This window comes from Ranitomeya variabilis, chromosome 6 (genome assembly GCF_051348905.1).
Source record: "Ranitomeya variabilis isolate aRanVar5 chromosome 6, aRanVar5.hap1, whole genome shotgun sequence".
Lineage (NCBI taxonomy): Eukaryota > Metazoa > Chordata > Amphibia > Anura > Dendrobatidae > Ranitomeya > Ranitomeya variabilis.
The window spans coordinates 190548528-190570082 of record NC_135237.1 but is presented as its reverse complement, the minus strand read 5'-3'; the positions used below and the strand labels follow the sequence as shown (position 1 = coordinate 190570082).

The 21555-nt window shown below is 45.0% G+C and overlaps 1 protein-coding gene across 8 annotated transcripts in view; it reads right to left on the bottom strand.

Annotated features, from left to right (window-relative positions):
• GOLGA4 (golgin A4) overlaps positions 1 to 21555 on the bottom strand; it is a 181202-nt gene that overhangs the window by 108675 nt on the left and 50972 nt on the right. For 7 of the 8 annotated variants that reach the window (XM_077269344.1, XM_077269339.1, XM_077269341.1 and 4 more), the window contains 3 exons: positions 18781 to 18828; positions 5785 to 5841; positions 3215 to 3313 (listed from right to left, as the gene is read on the bottom strand). The exons of the other annotated variant lie outside the window; for it this stretch is intronic. In XM_077269344.1, the coding sequence (XP_077125459.1) occupies positions 3215 to 3313; positions 5785 to 5841; positions 18781 to 18828 (204 nt within the window). The remainder of the gene's footprint in view (positions 1 to 3214; positions 3314 to 5784; positions 5842 to 18780; positions 18829 to 21555) is intronic. 8 annotated transcript variants of the gene reach the window in all.

The window sequence follows — 21555 nt, the reverse complement described above, 5'->3', positions numbered from 1 at the left end:
CAGGGAGGCGGGTCCTCACCCTCTGCTTGAAACGCCACACTGCCGTCACTCAAATCTGCACATAACGAACAGAATCTCTGGTCAAATGTGTTTCAACCAAAGCTACAATATGAGGATGATAGCGTCGTATCTGAGAGAATACTTTAACTCTCTTTCGAGGTGATCCAAGGCCTCTCACATTCCAAGTCATGCATGTAATCTCAGACGCCATATCCTGTCAACCTAGCATAATATAGTGTCACACAGAGCTTCTATCGCGCTGATAGTGGAGAAAAACAAGGCAGCAATTTCTATACAAATAACAACTAACAAAACCAAAACAATGAAAAGCAAAAAATGCTTCAGAAGGGAGCAAAGTTTCATGCTCCTCCTATCCAAGTCCAAAAAAGGGGGTACCATCTCTGAATACAGAGTCCAGTAAAGTTGTTTTCCTGGACTTTGGCAAAAGGAGCTCCCCTCATCAGTAAAGAGAAAAAAAGGGGGAGTAACAATGGAAGAAAACCCAAAGAGAGAGTTCCAAATTCATTCATGTAGCTGAAGACAGCAATCCACTTAGGATTTTTCTCCTCCTCCGCCCGCCCCCACACACGACCGCATCCACTCCTCAGCCTCCGCCGGGGTTGCAAAAAAGGAGGAAGAGCCCCCATAGACAAGTCTGAGTCTGGCAGGATAGAGCATTGAGTAGAAGATGTTTTTCTCTCTGAGCCGTTTCTTTATCTCCCTGAACTGAGCCCGTTGTTTTTGCAGCTCCATGGAGAAATCTGGGAATATTGAGATAGTGGCGTGGTTATACTTGATAGGACTTTTTTGTCTTGCCATACGAAGGGCAGTGTCCCTGTCTCTGCAATTGAAAAGATGCTCCAAAAAGGGTCTCGGCGGGGCGCCCGGAGGGAGAGGTTTTGTTGGGACCCTGTGGGCTCTTTCCACGGTGAATATGGTGGAGAATTCGTCCCCCAAAGTGTCTTTAAGCCAGCCCTCCAAGAATTTTTCGGGGTGTTGGCCCTCTGAACGCTCTGGCAGGCCGATAATGCGAATGTTATTCCGTCGTAGTCTGTTCTCAAGATCATCCGCCTTCTGTTTCCACGCATTCATAGAGCCGGCTACTTTTGTCAGTTTAGCCTCCACCGGTACATAGTTATCTTCCAAGCGAGATACCCGTGATTCCACCTCCGTTATACGACGCCTCATGGATTGCATGTCTTGTCGAAGGCACCCCACCTCAGAGTGCACCTCCTCTATTTTCCCAGTTAAAGACGTCCTGGTCAGAGATATAGATTGCATCAATTGTTTAGATGCCTGTTTCAGAGTCAATTCCTCCTGATCTCCATCCTCCTCCTTATCGGAGGCATAATTTTTTGACTGGTGTTCAGGTCTGCCCACAGGTGAGGGATTATTCTTTTTTGAGCGCAGATTATCAGGAGGATCTGACCGTGCAAATTTTTTAAGCTTGTCAGCTGCACTTGGAGTTTTGGAGCGGTGCATAATTGATACTGTAAAGTCAAATTATCACTTCAGCAGGATACAGCCACTGCCCGGTTAATGCACCAATATATCGCAGTGCACACACAGCCAGTAAGGTCCTCCTTGTAACACCCTGCTGAGTCAGTAGCATACTGCAGCCCTCACCGTTATGATTGCAAGGAAGGGGAGAATCCAAGGAGCAGTTCCCACCACCGATAGGACACAGTGTCTATAATAAATGCGGGCTCTGTCTCCCAGCAGCTGCAGGGTATAATCAATATGACTGGCCGTCAGCAAAACGTGAGACATTCTGCGCCCTCCGTCTGGGCAGCAGGGCAGAGGAGAAGTCTAAGTGGTGCAGGCGCCGGAGCCAGTCGGCGTTATATGATGCTATATGGTATTAATGAGGGGGAGCACGGGGTCCGTTTCTCAGGACTCACACCGCGCGTTCCCCCTCCCATACCTTGAGAAGCTGCACCGAAATCCAGCCAGCTCCCTCATGAACCGCGGGGCTCGCTTCGCGTCTTCCGCCTCCAGCGCACGCTACAGGGAAAATGGCCGCCGTCTCCTGCCAACTCTGTCCTCCGTCCGCGCACTCCAGGAGCTCACCCGACCGAAGCCGCACCTCGCGCCCTCTCAGAAGCCGGGTACCTCCAGGCACCCAGAGGAGCACAGCGGTGTCCAAGAAGACCCTCCTGGGTAAGTATATAGCACGATATGGGAGCGTTTGGAGACCCCCTGATGTGCCTGAACAGTGGAAACCTCCCAATTCTAACTTCAACACTAACCCCAACACACCCCTAACCATAAATCCCAACCCTAACCATAACCCTAACCCCAACACACCCCTAACCCTAATCCCAACTCTAACCATAACCCTAACCACAAGCCTAACCCTAACCCCAACACACCCCTAACCCTAATCCCAACTCTAACCATAACCCTAACCACAAGCCTAACCCTAACCCCAACACACCCCTAACCCTAATCTTAACCCTAACTCTAATTCCAACCCTAATTCTAACCCTAATTCTAACCCTAGTGGAAAAATAAAAATAAACATATCTTCTCTATTTCATTATTTTCCCTACCTATGAGGGTGATAAAGGGGGACGTTATTTACTATTTTTTTATTTTGATCACTGTGATAGGGTCTGGAATGAATAAATGATTGAATCTGCCGACTGGGCAGCAAAGATGGAAGATGGCGGGCGCCCATGGGGGAAGACGGACAGAAACCGGGACTCGGGAGGTACAGAGGGGTGGGATCGGACTACGGGGGGAGCGGAGGACAGGACGGAGGGGAGTGGAGGGCAGCAGAGGACAGGACGGAAGGGAGGAAAGACAGACGGCGGCGGCAAATCACGGTCTCCAGCCATGACCGATGATATTGCAGAATCGGCCATGGCTGGATTGTAATATTTCACCAAGTTTCATTGGTGAAATATTTAAATTGCTCCAATTGGCTTTTTCACTTTCAACACTCAATCAGAGCGATCATAGCCCCTGTACCTGCGGGTTGGGTGACGTTTCATTGACCCCGGTCACCCGACCCGCAGGAACGCAATCATTCTGTGACACAGCATATGCGTCACAATTTGGATTGGCACCGACTTTCATGACGCATACGCTGTGTCACAGGTCGGGAAGGGGTTAATACCAGCAGCAGATAACTGCAAAAGCAATAAATTATCAAATTGTATATATTCTAGAGATGTGTACAAGCTCCCAGCATGATGTACCCAGAGATTACCTGAGTCTGTAGAACACTAATTAACTGGTCTTTCTCTTCAAGAGAAGCATCAAACTCTTCCTGCAGATGTTTCTTGGCCTGCTGATCCATCTGAAGTTCCTGTAGGGCATTACCAACAAGGAAATTATTCTTGTGAATTACTTCAGCTTTCTATTAATGGTATGTAAATTTCTTTTTAAAAGGCTTCTGCCATTGGGCTCATCCAAATCATGGGCTAAGAGTCCCATCTTAGCATCACTTGCCAAATAGCCTCATGATATGCCTGATATCGGATCGATAGAAACCCCAACAAGCCCAGCCAATGCTAAGAAATGCAGTCTTCAACATTGAAATTGCAACAACAAGAAGAGTTGTAGATTTATGAAAACCACAGTGTTGATAGACATATCATAAGCTAAAGAAAAATGGAAACATTTTCCAAACATCTCCAATTATTTAATACTGAGCATGAGGGCCACGTGCAAAAATACAAGCACTCACATGCCTTGGCTTGCTAGTAAGATTTGCCAATGGGATGGATGCAAGAGGATACACAAATTATTAAGATTCACAGCTAGCATCTCCCTTTGCAATTGCTGACCAGATACATCCCATATGTGCTCGATGGAAGACAAGTCCGGAGACACTGCAGACCATGGCAGCACATTTAGGCTTGCTTTTCTTCAAATCTGAAAAAAATATATGTGGGCAACAGTATGAAGAGAGAACGTCACATTGGTCATACTCCCAGCATTATGGTATGCAGTAGCATAATGCTCAGTGGCCGGACCCCTTTAGTACTCATTTCAGGTAGCCGTTTTTGAACACAACGCCAGGCCGCATGTTATTTGGCTGCTGTGAGCAGCCTGCAAGCACTAAATATGTTACTGTGGCCTGCATGGGCTCTAGATTTGTCTCCCATCGAGCAAATATAGGAGGTAATTGATTGGCAATTACAAAGGCAGCTCCGAGCAGCGGCTCTTGATTTGAATGATTAAGTGCATTCTGCGCAGCAGAACTTTCCCTCAGATAATTTTATTCATAGCACGGCAAGGCGTACAACTTTATTTGTGCGAGTGGCGCTCACACTAAAAAAATTTAATAAATCAAGATGTTTTGAAAATTTTTCTTCCGTCATTTGCATATTATTAACACGTCTATCAAACCTGACATTTTCATAACTGCTTGACTTTTCCCACTTAGGGTTACATTTTCAAAGATGGAGTGTATTTGGTTACTGAATAAAAAAAAATAAAAAATACTGTAAAAGCTTTTTACATTTAAGCCTGCGAAGGGGACAAGGGGGAATTCTCCCCATCTGGAAGAAAGAAGGTTGAATCACACACGCAGATTCCATACTGTTCCAAAAATTTGGAGGAAAATGGGGGGGTGTCTTATAGCCCAGATGTACCTGCTGCAGCTGTGGATGGGGAGCAGCAGCGAACGGGCGGGTCACGGGAGGTAAAAGCTCGCTAATGTGGTAATGTGGGTACACCCTGTGCCCGCTGTTAAAGAGAGATGAATATTCACTGCTCCCCATATCCATAATCCCTCCCACCTGTTAGCACTGAAGCCGATGCTGAGAGGTGGGAAGGACTATGGGCATGGGGAGCAGTGAATATTCATTTTCTTTAATTGCGGACAGTGTTAGCCAATGCTGCCTGCTTCCTGCAGCGGCTGGAAGATCAAGTGTGCCTACCACTAAAGAGAATGAATAGTCACTGCTCCCCACGCCCATGTGAGTGGAGAGCAAAATATTCATACTTTTTAATAGCTGGCACATTTGATCACCGAGATGCTGCAGGAAGCCTGAAGCTGCGGCTAACAGTGTGCCTGCTATTAACAAAGATGAGTATTCACTGCTCCACACGCCCATAGTACCATAGGTTATGGCCACTAGTTTCTGTGATGGGACTTTGATCCAGGAATCTAATCTGATTGCCGCATGTGGAGTCAGAAAGGAATTTTTCCCCTAATAAGGAGCAATAAGCATCTTCCTAATGGGTTTTTTGCAATCATCTGGATCAAGCTGTTATAGGTTGAACTTGATGGACTTAAGTCTACCTTCAATCTTAAAAACTATGAAAATGGGCCCCATTCACATATCTGTTTTTCACTGACAGAATACATTCCCATTAAAGTAAAAAAACAGGTTAGCTTGTCTTTTTTTTGTCTTTGTTCAGAGGATGGAAGTGGGGACAGACAAAATCTGAATGGCTTTGTTTGAGCCAATTTATGGATGAAGCTTGTGAATTCCAATGCATGAGTGCGTTAGAAAAATGGATAGCATGCATTGATGCAATTCAAGTGATATCCAAATTCTACCCGTTTTTAATGGTCTTAAAAAAAAATACTTGGAATGGAACTTGGAATGGAATTTTTTCTTCCGTCACACTGATGGAAAATGGTAACAAGGGGCAAAGGACCAAGAGTTTATGACAATGGGATTCAGAACACTGATGAAAAATGGTCGGTGTTTTTTGTGCAAAAAACCACCAAAAACCCTGAAGTCTGAATGAGGTCTTATTGTCAGAAATATCTGTATGACTTGTGTAGCTATATTTAATAGAAGATTAAGTATCAAGATTTACCTCACGCAGTTCTCCAATTCTCCTTAATGCTTTATCCTGGCTCTGACTCAAAATTGACTAAAAGGAGTTAAAAAAAAAATGTTATTAATAGAACAGAATCAGATATAGTCTATTCTTAGGCTGAGACTTTCTGGCCATATGCAGTACTGAGAAGAACTTTCAGGCAGGTGCAGCAAAAATGCAGCAAAGTAAAATTGCTTTAAAAACTAGAAATGTTTTGTTGTGTTTGGTGATTTTGTGTGACCACTAGTGATGAGCGAGTGTACTCGTTGCTCAGGTGGTCTCGGAGTATTTGTAACTGCTCGGAGATTTAGTTTTTGTTAACGCAGCTGCATGATTTACAGCTGCATGATTTACAGCTACTAGCCATCCTGAGTACATGTGGGGGTTGCCTGGTTGCTAGGGAATCCTCACATGTACTCAGGCTGGCTAGCAGCCGTAAATCATGCAGCTGAGGCAAAGAAAACAAAATCTCCGAGCAGTTACAAATATCCGGAGACCACCCGAGTTTGCTTGGGAAAACCCGAGCAACAAATACACTCGCTCATCACTAGTCACCACCCTTTGCCTTCAAAACAGAATCGATTTCCCTTGGCACATTTGCACAAAGTCAGGAATTTTGCACAATAAGGTTACGTTCCATTGATGAGTTCAGTGCACATTTGCTGCACCCATTATGTAATATAGGCTACTTGTGTTTTTTCCACTGCATTTTTTATATGATTTTTAATGTTTTTGATGCTGCAGTTTTTGTCTCAGTGGTATGTCAATTTTATGGCAAAAATCAGCACGTGAAACTCAGTGTACCCACAAAAGAAATTGTCATGTTGCAGATTTGAAATAATCAATATAGGTCATAACATACAAAGAAACCAGCCACAAATATATTTTTATCAATATACTGACTCTAACATAACATTTTGAAATAGGAGAACCTGAGTCTTTTTATATTTAAAATACCTTTTATTAAATAGACAAACAGAAAATAATGATGTAAAAAACAATACAATTATTTAGATAAATATTACATTTGTATGGAAAAAGTGTGATCCTGAATGGTGAAAAAACTGAGTGATCGCTACCCTGGACCAATATGGTGCAGCACTAAAGACAAAGTCCAAGTGGACATATATGTATAGTCCTATGGTCGTGACATGAAAAAAGTAAGCCTTAAACCCGCATGTAGAGGGAGAAAAACAGTTTTTTTTGGGTAAAATAAGGCAGTTCCAGTCGAAAATAAGCGCTACATATACGCTATGTTAGAATGCTGCACCAAATAGCATATAAAGCGTGAGGTAAGTAAAAGGTTAATTACCCATGGTAACTCCAGTTCAATCCAGGGAACGACCGCTCACCCCGACACGCGTTTCGCAAAAATAATAGTCGCTTCCTCAAAGGGGCCAGTCCAGTCTTGAGGAAGCAACTTATTTTCGCGAAACGCACGTCGGGGTGAGCGGTCGTTCCCTGGACTGACCGCTTATTTTTTACTGTAACTGCCTTATTTTACAAAAAAAACTGTTTTTCTCCCTTTACATGCGGGTTAAAGGCTTACTTTTGTTTCATGTCTCAACCATAGGACTATACATATATGTCCACTTGGACTTTGTCTTTAGTGCTGCACCATATTGGTCCAGGGTAGCGATCACTCAGTTTTTTCACCATTCAGGATCACACTTTTTCCATACAAATGTAATATTTATCTAAATAATTGTATCGTTTTTTATATCATTATCTGTTTGTATATTTAAAATACCATTTATTAAATAGACAAAGACTCAGGTTCTCCTATTTCAAAATCAATATAGGTCAGTTTACGTTGAGTCAAAAAAAAAAAAAAGAATACAAAGTAGTACACAGGACATGAGTTTTCTATAAAGCCCATCCACTATGCTAAAACTGTACTGTTTCCAACACAGCGAAAATAGTGTCAAAAATTCATCATGGGCACAGAGCTTTATAGTTAGGTGTATGATAACCAGTTATATCAAACAAGTGATAATGATCATCATGTTCAAATGTAGGTTGCCAAACAGAAACAGCTGTGTGGAAGACTTAGAACAGGGCAAAGAAAAGCCATACTCTGCTACAAAAGGAGAGATTGTGGAAGAGCTTCATGTCACCATGACAAGACTGAGCACAGCAAAAGAGAAACAAGATACCGTATATACTCGAGTATAAGCCGAGATTTTCAGCCCATTTTTGGGGGCTGAAAGTCCCCCTCTCGGCTTATACTCGAGTCATACCCAGGGGTCGGCAGGGGAGGGGAGTCTAATAATACTCACCTGCACCCGGAGCGGTCCCTGGTTCTCCGGTGCTGACAGCTTCTTCCTGTAGTGAGAAGTCACATGGTACCGTTCATTACAGTAATGAATATGGACCCGACTCCATTCCCATAGGGGTGGAGCCGCATATTGATTACTGTAATGAGTGGTAACGGTGACTACTCAGTACAGGAAGAAGCTGTGGCGCCGGAGAACCAGGGACCTGCAGGGATGGACCGCGCCAGGAGCAGGTGAGTATAATGGGGAGGGGGGAGCGCTGCGCAATATTCACCTCTCCTCATTCCAGGCGCCGCTCCGTCTTCAGCGTCTTCTGCAGTGACGCTCAGGTCAGAGGGTGCGATGACGTGGTTAGTGCGCGCCCTCTGCCTGAACGTCAGTGCAGAAGACGCTGAAGACGGAGCAGCGCCCGGAATGAGGAGAGGTGAATATTGAAAGTGCCGGGGGCCTGAGTGACGAGAGGTGAGTATGTGATTTTTTTTTTTATCGCAGCAACAGCATATGGGGCAAATATCTCTATGGAGCATCTTATGGGGCCATATTCAACGTTTGTGCAGCACTATATGGGGCAAATGTGTCTGTATCGAGCATCTTATTGGGCTATAATCAACGTTTGTCTAGCACTATATGGGGCAACTATCTTTATGGAGCATCTTATGGGGCCATAATTAACGTTTGTACAGCATTATACGGGGCAAATGTGTCTGTATGGAGCATCTTATGGGGCCATAATCAACGTTTGTGCAGCACTGTATGGGGCAAATGTGTCTATGGAGCATCTTATGGGGCCATTATTAACCTTTACGCAGGATTATATGGGGCATATTTTAATATGGAGCATCTTATGGGGCCCATCATGAACTGTATGGAGCATTATATGGGGCTCCTGATTCAATATGGATATTCAAAAACACAACCTACTGATGTCTCAATTAATTTTACTCTTATTGGTATCTATTTTTATTTTTGAAATTTACCGGTGGCTGCTGCATTTTCCACCCTAGGCTTATACTCGAGTCATTAAGTTTTCCCAGTTTTTGGTGGCAAAATTAGGGGTCCCGGCTTATACTAGAGTATATATGGTAGTTACACTGGAAAAGCACACAACGTCTCTCCCAGGCGAAGCAGGTCATGTTTCAAGCTCTTTTGAAGACGTAATAAGGGAAAGTTCACACAGGGCGTTTTTGCTGCTTTTTTATGCTAATTTTCAGCTGCTTTTTACAATACCAGCAAAGTCTATGACATTTCATAAATCCCATGCACACACACATTAGTTTTTTCTTTGATCAGTATTTTGTGCTTTGCTGCATTTTTTGGACATAGAGCATGTCACTTCTTTCAGCGTTTTTGCTGCGTTTATTCACCCATTGACTTGAATGGGTGTTGAAAAAAACGCAGCAAAAACGCAGGTATCATTATTTGCTGCTGAAAATCCAAAAACTCACCAAATACGCAACAAATAACACAGGTCAACAAAAAAAATTTTTTTTTCTGGTGTCCAAAATATTTTAATGAATTTGGGGTATTTTTGGGGTGCTGATTCTGAATATGCTATCAGTTTTGCCAGATTGGCTCAAGTTTTTGACATTTTTGGTATCTTATTTATAGCACTTGTTGGTAAATGCGACGCATCATCTCATTAATTTCTTTGGATTAGTACTTGAACTGAGCAGTTCTCAATATAGTTTTGTGTTAATTAGTGTTCTAAAAGTTTGTTCATAGCTTGATTTTTGCACTAACTTTATGTTGTTGTCTGTTTTCCAGTAAAAAGCATGAACTCATCAAGAAGAAGTTGTCTTAACGATCCAGACTCATTCTGTTACATTTGTGGTGAATACACACTGCCAAAACATAGAAGAAACATAACAGACTTCGTGAAAAAAGTGTATTTTGCCTATTTTGGGGTTATGCTTGGGGACCAAGACAAGTTTTGGGCACCACACATAGTGTGCAAAGCATGTATCGAATTATTACGAAAATGGAGCAAAGGACAAAGAAAAAGCTTCAAATTTGGTGTTCCAATGGTGTGGAGAGAGCCAAAAAATCATCATGATGACTGTTATTTCTGTGCAGTGCAAGTGCAAGGATTCAATAAGCATAAGAAACGAAAATGGGAGTAACATGGAATCTGCAAGAAGGCCTGTCCCTCATTGTGAAGATGTGCCTGTACCTGTGTTTACCATAAATAACAGTCATCATGATGATTTTTTGGCTCTCTCCACACCATTGGAACACCAAATTTGAAGCTTTTTCTTTGTCCTTTGCTCCATTTTCGTAATAATTCGATACATGCTTTGCACACTATGTGTGGTGCCCAAAACTTGTCTTGGTCCCCAAGCATAACCCCAAAATAGGCAAAATACACTTTTTTTTACGAAGTCTGTTATGTTTCTTCTATGTTTTGGCAGTGTGTATTCACCACAAATGTAACAGAATGAGTCTGGATCGTTAAGACAACTTCTTCTTGATGAGTTCATGCTTTTCACTGGAAAACAGACAACAACATAAAGTTAGTGCAAAAATCAAGCTATGAACAAACTTTTAGAACACTAATTAACACAAAACTATATTGAGAACTGCTGAGTTCAAGTACTAATCCAAAGAAATTAATGAGATGATGCGTCGCATTTACCAACAAGTGCTATAAATAAGATACCAAAAATCTCAAAAACTTGAGCCAATCTGGCAAAACTGATGACATATTCAGAATCAGCACCCCAAAAATACCCTAAATTCGATGAAATATCTTTGGCACCAAAAATGCTGTTGACCAGTGTAATGTATCAAAAAGGCACCTAAACCTGCGTTTTTGACGCAGCTTCTTTCCTGCCAAGATGATCAGGTTTTGCTGCAGGAAAAAAATGCAGCAAAAACGCCCTGTGTGAACTTACCCTAAGATGACATGAACAAACCGTAGATGTAGTAATCGGCCAAAGAAGCTTAATGCTGCAGATCAAAGTCACACCATGCTTATTTTCTTTTGAAAATGTGATAATGTCCAGCTGTGCCATTAGCTCATAACTGGTAGCAACAAGTGGCACCTGCTACACTCATCTACTGTTTGGAGAAGTCTGGACAGAAGTAGTCTTCATGGAAAAATGGAGGCCAAAAACCATACCCTTTTTAACATGGAAACAAGGCTAAGTGACTTTAAGAGAATCTGTCACCATATTGGATCTATCTAACCTATTAATACGGGGGTACAGGTTATATAGACTGCTGAAAAAGTCATCACTGCATGCCCTATATTACATGCCTTGCGGTTGAGAAATCATCTTTTATAACTTTATGTAAATAACCTCTTCTAGGCTCACGGGATGACGCTGCCTGGAAGATAACTCTGCATCCACAGCTCGTTCTACATGAAGGCGAGTTACCAGTGTGAGACATGTAACCAACACAAAAGAGGATAAAGAAATCTTCTGTTCTTGCAAACACATTTTCGGCTAATCTCTTAGCTCTGCTGTATTGCAACAATATTGCTACCCTGTCTGCCTGTGAGATGGAAGCCAAAGCAGAGAGGAACCTGCAGATGTGTCCGGTATAATCACACACAGCTATGCAGTGAGATCAGGAGAGCAGAGAGCGGCCATCACACATCACACTGGTAATTCCTCCTTCATGTAAAATAAGCTCTGGAGGTCATTTATATAAAAGATGATTTCTCAACAGCAAGATATCTGATATGATATCTCTCCAAATTCTGGTCCTCCTCACCACATCCCCAGTGTCACTTCTACCTCTTATCCAACATCCATCACAACTAACCGTAACCCTTCAAACCTTATACCCATCAGCCCAGCCCCCGCTTCCCCAGTCCCACTAACAGGAGCTCTATGGAACGCTCACTCTATCTGCATCAAACTTTCCTACATCCATGATCTTTTCACTACTAACAAGCTTACCTTCATTGGCATCACTGAAACCTGGCTCACCCCATCTGACACATCCTTTCCAGCTGCACTTTCTTATGGTATATTCCATCTTTCTCAGACCCAGCAGGTATGAAAGAGGAGTTAGTTTTGTCCTGTCAGACAACTGCTCCTTTACCCCAATTGCATTGCCACCCTCCATTACTCTCCCCCTCTTTTGAGGTGCACTTTGTAGGCATCTACTCCCCCTCCAACTGTATGTCATTTACCGCCCCCCTAGGGCCTGGTTACCTTCCTCTCAGCTTCTATCTCTCACTTCCTCCTTCGGCCTCGCTCAATAGTCATCTGCAGCAACTCACAAAGATGGCCACACACTCCACCTCATCTTAACCCAACTCTCCTCTAACTCACCTCTCCCTATTTGTGACCACAACCTACTTACATTTTCTTCCCTTTCCTCTCCTGGTGCATAATTCCAAATCCACAAACTTGCACACCCTCGCAGAAATCTTGAACACCTCGGTCCACACTCTGAATCCCTTCTCCCTCTTACAGAGAGAAGTTCCTTACACAATGTAGACGCTGCTGCTGCCGCTTTATATAACGCAACAATAGCTGCAGCTCTCAAATCAGTAGCCCCTCTCACACATACCAAAGCTCAGAAAATCAACAGACAACCTTCACACATCAGCCTGACCAAAGAACCGAGGCGGCATTCCAGGGTTGCCAAGAGGAGATGGAAAAGATCCCACTCCAATGAGCACTTCATCGCATTCAAACAGTCCCCCTCACTACTTTCAAGTCCACACTCACTGCATCAAACAAACCTACCGTATATACTCGAGTATAAGCCGACCCGAGTATAAGCCGACCCCCCTAATTTTGCCACAAAAAACTGGGAAAACTTATTGACTCGAGTATAAGCCTAGGGTGGAAAATGCAGCAGGTACCGGTGAATTTCAAAATTAGAAATAGATACTCCATACCATTCATTATGGCCCCATAGATGCTCCACATAAAGCTGTGCCATATATAATGCTCTGCACCGTTCATTATGGCCCCATAGATACTCCACATAAAGCTGTGCCATATATACAATGCTCTGCACCGTTGCCCCATAGATACTCCACATAAAGCTGTGCCATATATACAATGCTCTGCACCGTTGCCCCATAGATAGCTGTGCCATATATATATATATGCTCTGCACCATTGCCCCATAGCTCTGCCATATAGTGCTCTGCACCGTTGCCCCATAGCTGTGCCATATATATAGTGCTCTGCACCGTTGCCCCATAGCTGTGCCATATATATAGTGCTCTGCCCCGTTGCCCCATAGCTGTGCCATATATAGTGCTCTGCGCCGTTGCCCCATAGCTGTGCCATATATATAGTGCTCTGCACCGTTGCCCCATAGCTGTGCCATATAGTGCTCTGCACCGTTGCCCCATAGCTGTGCCATATAATGCTCTGCACCATTGCCCCATAGCTGTGCCATATAGTGCTCTGCACCACTGCCCCATAGCTGTGCCATATAGTGCTCTGCACCATTGCCCCATAGCTGTGCCATATAGTGCTCTGCACCGTTGCCCCATAGCTGTGCCATATAGTGCTCTGCACCGTTGCCCCATAGCTGTGCCATATAGTGCTCTGCACCGTTGCCCCATAGCTGTGCCATATAGTGCTCTGCACCATTGCCCCATAGCTGTGCCATATAGTGCTCTGCACCATTGCCCCATAGCTGTGCCATATAGTGCTCTGCACCATTGCCCCATAGCTGTGCCATATATTGCTCTGCACCGTTGCCCCATAGCTGTGCCATATAGTGCTCTGCACCGTTACCCCATAGCTGTGCCATATAGTGCTCTGCACCATTGCCCCATAGCTGTGCCATATAGTGCTCTGCACCGTTGCCCCATAGCTCTGCCATATAGTGCTCTGCACCATTGCCCCATAGCTGTGCCATATAGTGCTCTGCACCGTTGCCCCATAGCTCTGCCATATAGTGCTCTGCACTGTTGCCCCATAGCTGTGCCATATAGTGCTCTGCACTGTTGCCCCATAGCTCTGCCATATAGTGCTCTGCACCATTGCCCCATAGCTGTGCCATATAGTGCTCTGCACCGTTGCCCCATAGCTCTGCCATATAGTGCTCTGCACCGTTGCCCCATAGCTGTGCCATATAGTGCTCTGCACTGTTGCCCCATAGCTCTGCCATATAGTGCTCTGCACCATTGCCCCATAGATGCTCCACATAAATATGTGCTGCTGCTGCCGCTGCAATAAAAAAAACAAAAACACATACTCACCTGTCTTGCTTGCAGCTCCTCGGCGCCATCTTCCCGGCGTCTCTCCGCACTGACTGATCAGGCAGAGGGCGGCGCGCACACTATATGCGTCATCGCGCCCTCTGCCTGCAGTCAGTGCAGAGAGACGCCGGGAAGATGGCGCCGACGCCCGGCGTTGTGGAACGAGGACAGGTGAATATGCAATACTTACCTGCTCCCGGCGTCCCGCTCCTTCCCCCTGCCTGTCTTCGGTGCCGCGGCCTCTTCCTCTATCAGCGGTCACCGGCACCGCTTCATTAGAGAAATGAATAGGCCTATGGGGGGCGGAGCAGCCTATTCATTTCTCTAATGAGCGGTCCCACGTGACCGCTTAGGGGAAGAGGCTGCGGCACCCGGAGACAGTGGGACGTGCAGGGGGGGCAACAGGAGCCCCGGAAGCAGGTGAGTATATGACAGTGCTCACCCGCCGACCCCACCACCGATCATGACTCGAGTATAAGCCGAGGGGGCACTTTCAGCCCAAAAATTTGGGCTGAAAATCTCGGCTTATACTCGAGTATATACGGTACTTCTCATCTTTCATATCTAACCTGTCTCACAACCCTAAAGAGCTATTCAACACTTTAAATTCTCTCCTCCATCCCCCAGCATTCTCCTCCCTCCTCACTCATCTCAAATGAAGACTTTGTCTCATTCTTCAAGCAGAAGACTGATAACGGTGAAAGCTTACAACCCCACACAGCCCCTCCTCATAACTACTCAGCACTCTGCTTCCAAAACCAACTTATCCACCATTACAGAAGATCAACTTTCTGCTCTACTCTCAAGATCACATCTCACCACCTGTACACTCGACCTGATCCCGTCCCACCTCAACCCAAACCTCACCTCAGTCTTCATCCCAACCCTAACTCTTCTCTTCAACCTATCACTAACTGGCCTTTTCCCCTAATGCTTCAAACATGCATCAATCACACCTATCCTCAAAAAGCCCTCCCGTGACTCATCCTCTGTGTCTAGCTATCGACTCATAACAATTCAAGAACAACAAGTGCATCGAAGTGATCTCCCACCTCTCCTCCTGCTCCCTCTTCGACCGCTTACAATCTGGCTTCTGACCATATAACTACACTGAAACTGCCTTGCCTAAAATCACCAATGACCTACTAACCGCCAAAGCCAAACAACACTGCTCTGTCCTCCTCCTCCTGGACCGGTCCTCTGCTTTTGACACAGTGGACCACTCCCTATTACTACAGATTCTCATCTCTTGGCATCATACACTTGTCCCCATCTTGGATTTTGTCATAACTAACAGCCGCACATTCAGCGTCTCCCACTCCACCTCGCCCCTATCTGTCGGTGTCCACCAATATTCAGTCCTAGGGCCCCTGCTCTTCTCCATTTACACCTTTGGCCTGGGACAGCTCATAGAGTCTCATGGCTTCCAGTATCACCTCCACGCTGATGACACACACGTATCCACCTTTATAGACCCGATATTACCTCCCTACTAACCAGAATCCCACAATGTCTGTCTGCTATTTCATCTTTCTTCCCTGTTAAATTTCTAAAACTTAATATGGACAAAACAGAATTCATCTTTCCCCCATCTCACTCAACCCCCCCAACAGACCTATCCATTAAAGTAAAAGGCTGCTCACTCGACCCAGTCCCGCAAGCTCGCTGCCTCGAGATAACCCTAGACTATGATCTCCCCTTCAAACCACATATCCAAGCCCTTTCCACTTCTTGTTGATTCAAACTCAAAACTATTTCCCGGATCCGTACATTCTTTAATCAAGAATCTGCAAAAACCCAAGTCCATGCATTCATCTCCCACCTCGACTACAGCAATGTTCTGTTTTGTGGCTTCCCTTTAACACTCTTGCACCCCTCCAAACTATCCTAAACTCTGCTGCTCGACTACTCAACCTGTCTCCCCCCCCCCCCATTATACGCAGCTTCTCCCCACTGTCAATCTCTTCAGTGGCTCCACATTACCCATAGACTCCAGTTCAACACCCTAACCATGGCATACAAAGCCATCCACAGCCTGTCTTCTCCATACATTTGTGACCTAGTCTCCCGATACTTACCTGCACACAACCTCCGATCCTCACAAGATCTCCTTCTCTACTCCCCTCTTATTAGCTCTCCCCACAATCGCATACAAGATTTCTCCTGCACATCCCCCCACACTCTGGAACGCTCTATCCCAACATATCAGGCTCTCGGCTACCATGGAAACCTTCAAAAAGGAACCCTGAGACCTACCTCTTCTGACAAGCACACAGCCTGCAGTAACCCTTGTTCCACCAAACCACTCCACGACCAGCTCTAACCTCACCTATTGTATCCTCACCCAGCCCTTGTACAGTAGATTGTGAGCCCTTGCAGGCAGAGTACTCTCCTTCTGTACCAGTCAGTGACTTCTATTGTTTAAGTTTACTGTACTTGTTTTTATTATGTATATCCCTTTTCACATGTAAAGCGCCATGGAATAAATGGCGCTATAATAAATAATAATAATACAAGTATTACTTTATTCAGCAGTCTATAACCTGTATGCCCATAATAATGTTACACCCGGTCCGGTCCCTGTACCTTCGCAGGGTCCCCATTGGGACTCCTGCTCGGTGCCGGCTCCACGTTGTCCTGACAGGGCCCGTTTCCCCTTCCTCCTCTGCTTCCTGGCATGCAGCCAGCATGTCTTCGGGCTGTGTGCTTAGGTCGCACATGCTCGCTCCCGGTCTCTTAAAGAGACAGCGCGCATTTTCCAAAAAGTGTTTCTGACCAATGGCGTGTTAATGATTACTATTTCTAGCCCCTCCACTATAGGGAGGGTGCCGGAGCAACAAGTATCCTCAGTTGCTAACTTCCAGTTCCTGCTAGCATGTGCTTCTTTTTCTGAAGTTCTCTGCCAGTGCTCCGCTTACACAGTCTGTCTCCACAGACTATCTGCTACCCATTACCTGACTTTCCTGGACGATCTCCAATCTGCCTACTCAAGTTCCGTCTCGTCCCGCCATTCAGTTACCTAAACCTCTGGACGTCAGTACCGCTGGAACCAGCTTCTACCCGTACCCCTGGCACCCACCGGTTAGCTCTACGTCACCTGCTAACCCTGCTTGTCCGTCTGTCCCGCTGGATCAGCTACCACGAGTCCGGTCTAACTGGAGGTAGCACCCGTGTCCCCCAGGCATCCCATTCTGACCCTATTCGAGGGGTCTTACCACGGGTGTCAGGGGTTCACGTAGTCACACCCCCTTCGGAGCCCCCCGGACCGTGGTCCTGAGGTACCATGTTAAATTACAATAAAAACGAATGTGAACTTCACCATCTGTGCCTCCGTTTCCATTCGTTACAATTCATGGTTTAAAAAGGTCAACGGCTGCGACAGATTTCCATTAACTATGCATGAAAACAATAGATCTGGAGTGCAGAAAAAAAGTAGAACGTGATCTGTCATGATGAGTTAAAATTGTAAATATTTGGCTGTTACAGAAGGCAGTTTGTTGGCTGAAGGGCTGGAGAGCTGTACAATAATGAGTGTCTGCAGATACTATAATGACTGCATGCAGTGAAGCATGATGGAGGTTCTTTGCGAGTTTGAGGCTGAATTTCAGCAAATGTAGTTGGCGATTTGGTTAGGATTAATGGTGTCCTAAATGCTGAGAAATAAAGGTAGATACTTATCCATCATGCAGTACCATCAGGAAGGTGTATGACTGGCTCGAAATTTATTCTGCAGTAAGACAACAACCACAAAGAACTCTCTTCAGCGTAAAAAATAATATCTTAAGTGATATGCCCCACACAGAGCCCTAACGTCAACATTGCGTGTGCCCAGGATTACATCAAGAGACAGGAGAAACTGCACAAGCCTACATCGACGGAAGATCTGCGGTTCGTTCTCCAGGATGTTTGAAACATCATCCTTGCAGAGTTCCTCCAAAAACCATGTGCAAGTGTAATGAAAAGAATCAAACTTTTCAAGGAAAAGAGCGATCACACCAATTATTGATTTAGGTTTCTCTTCTGATCATTTACTTTGCATTTTGTTAATTGATAAAAATAAACTATAAGAAATCTGCTTCTATTTCTGTAAAAAATAGATCCGTTATCAAAAGGTGAATTTGCTGCCTCCTATTCCTGCACCGCCCTCATTGGGGATGGCGTATGGTACCGCCAGCCTTAACAAACTGGTGCCATCATTTAGGGTCTGGTCTGTTGGATGAAATAACATGGTCAATCAATGGTCAACAAATGGGTGAAACATTTTTGGATGACAATTATTTCATGCCTTTGACCAATCAGACTATTGGATCTTAAAATGATGGTGCAGTGTTCATTTACGGATCTGTCGTCCTTCACGCTGTTCTAGGACAGGATCAGTACAAAGAGCTTATTGGATGTATTCCAGACTCTGGTAGAACAGACATAAGGAGCCATGCTTCCACATTGCTGCCTCTATCACAGGGGTGAATATCAGTAGCTTGAGCAGGCCTATTGTGCCTTACAGTATACATTAAGGCCCTTTATCACACTCCTCACCTGGAGTTTTTCTTTGTCCCTCTGAGCCGTTCTGTATGCGGTGACTAACTGTAAAGTAAAAACACAACATCATGCGTAAATCAACTACACAGGTTATTTACTGCCCATGTCAATTGACAGAACCACCTGGAATGGTCATATTTCTACGCAATGTCCTCTTCCACACCAAATGATGATCTCCTGCTTGTACCTGTCACATTATATCACCTTCATGTAGGAAAGGTCTGATAGGTCAAAAGTTAGCTTTTAAGGGTAATCGGTTCTAGTACCTGAAAATATAATGCTAATGTGTGAGGCAGAGTGGTGGCATGGACACAAGGTGGACACTAGAGGTAACAGACAAAACTAAGCACATGTACGCTTGCCCACCCTGCCAAGGAGACAAATGCACAACGCAAGACAAAAGATTTGGTGGATGCACATTTATGTATAACATGTGATGATGCAGGATGTTGTAAAACCAAAAGTCATTAATACAAAAATACATGCCTTCCTGCATCAGTGACCTAAAGCTGTAGTCTAATAACATTTAACAATAGTGGTCATGGACTTAGTGGCGGCCATGGGATAGAAGACAGGTTCCCCTGATGATCCAGTAGCAGAGATGGTGGCCATTCTAGGACCAAGTAACAAGGATGTATGCTTGGACTAGGAAATACAACGTAGAAAAAATGGTAATGGTGAACAGAGCAAGGTGTTTGTTACAGTAGTGAAGGGATGGGAAGTTTGTGTGGGAATTCTGCTTTAAGGCTTTGGTGAAAAATCAAGTGCAATGGCCAACACCCATCTTGGAAACAGATTTCTGAGGTGACCACAAGGAACCCTTAGGCTTCTTTCACATTTCCGTCGGTAGTCGCCCGTCACGATGCGTCGGCGCGACGTACCGACGGAAGTGTTTGCTTTCACATTTTCATCTGCGTTGCCGGGCAGGAAAGAGTCAGAGAGAGACATTTCCTGCTGGGCAAGTGCAGTCGGGAAAACTGGATGCGACTTACAGAAAAACGTTCCCTTGAACGTTTTTCCCGAGACGACGGGCCGCCAAAACCCGACGCATCCAGTGCATGAAGGACGCAACGTGTGGCCATATGTCGCAATCCGTCGGCAATACAAGTCTATGGAAAAAAAAACGCATCCTGCGGGCAAATTTGCAGGATGCGTTTTTTTCCCAAAACGACGCATTGTGACGGATATAAATAAACGGAAGAGTGAAAGTACCCTTAACCTCACTTGTCATTGTATTAAAGGGAACCTGTCACCCCCCTCATGCGTTTGTAACTAAAAGAGCCACCTTGTGCAGCACAAATGCTGCATTCTGTCAAGGTGGCTCTTTTAGTTATGATGCCTGCACACACTTAAATAAACGTTTATAAAAAGTGCCCCCACATACCCTGAAATCGCCAGGGAGGCGGGTCTTTCCTTCCTAATCAGACGCAGCACAGCCGTCACTCCGGGCGCCGTTTCCTCTTGCTTCATTATCGTCCCCAGCGCCTGCGCATTAAGTTTTTTTTTCGGGCGAGTGCAGTTGCGCTGCCCTTTGTACTTACAGCGCAGGCGCCGGGGACGATAATTAAGCAAGAGGAGGCGGCGCCCACAGGCCCGGAGTGACGGCTGTGCTGCGTCTGATTAGGAAGGAAAGACCCGCCCTCCCTGGCGATTTCAGGGTATGTGGGGGCACATTTTATAAAGTTTATTTCAGCGTGTGCAGGCATCATAACTAAAAGAGCCACCTTGTCAGAATGCAGCATTTGTGCTGCACAAGGTGGCTCTTTTAGTTACAAACGCCTGAGGGGGGTGACAGGTTCCCTTTAAACATAATTTTTCATATCAGTATCATTTTTTTTTTGTAACTACTTCTAATCCCATAGACTAAACATCTGGGTAGTCTACTCTGCAGTGATTTTCTAAAACATTAAGGCTGTGTATACACGTAGCAGATTTTTCGCGTTTTTTTTGCTATAAAAACTGCGAAAAAACGCTCACATTAAGCATCCTACTTAATAGAATGCAATCCGCATTTTTTGTGCACATGCTGCATTGTTTTCCTGAGCGGAATCGCATTCCAGAAAAAAACGCAGCATGTTCTTTAAATTTGCGGAATCGCGGGGATTCCGCACACCTAGGAATGCATTGATCTGCTTACTTCCCGCATGGGGCTATGCCCACCATGCGGGAAGTAAGCAGATCATGTGCGGTTGGTACCCAGGGTGGAGGAGAGGAGACTTTCCTCCACGGACTGGGCACCATGTAATTGTTAAAAAAAAGAATTAAAATAAAAAATATTGATACACTCACCTTCTGATGGCCCCAGAGTCTTCCCGCCTCTCAGCGGTGCACGCTACCGCTTTCGTTCCCAGCGATGCGGTGTGTGAAGGACCTGCGATGATGTCGCGGTCACGTGACCGTGACATCATCGCAGGTCCTGCACACAAAGCATCTATAGGAACGGAAGCCGCTGAGATCGGCTACCTTCGGAAGGTGAGTATAACCATTTTTTTAAATTATTTTTAACATTATATCTTTTACTATTGATGCTGCATAGGCAGCATCAATAGTAAAAAGTTGGTCACACTTGTCAAACACTATGTTTGACAAGTGTGACCAACCTGTCAATCAGTTTTCCAAGCGATGCTGCAGATCGCTAGGAAAACGCTATCGTTCTGCAAGCTAATTATGCTTGCAAAACGCTAGTGTTTAGCCGGAATATGCATGCCAATTCTGCATGCGATATACCCGCGGCAGGAGTTGCAGAACTGCCGCGGAAATTTCCGCGGCAAT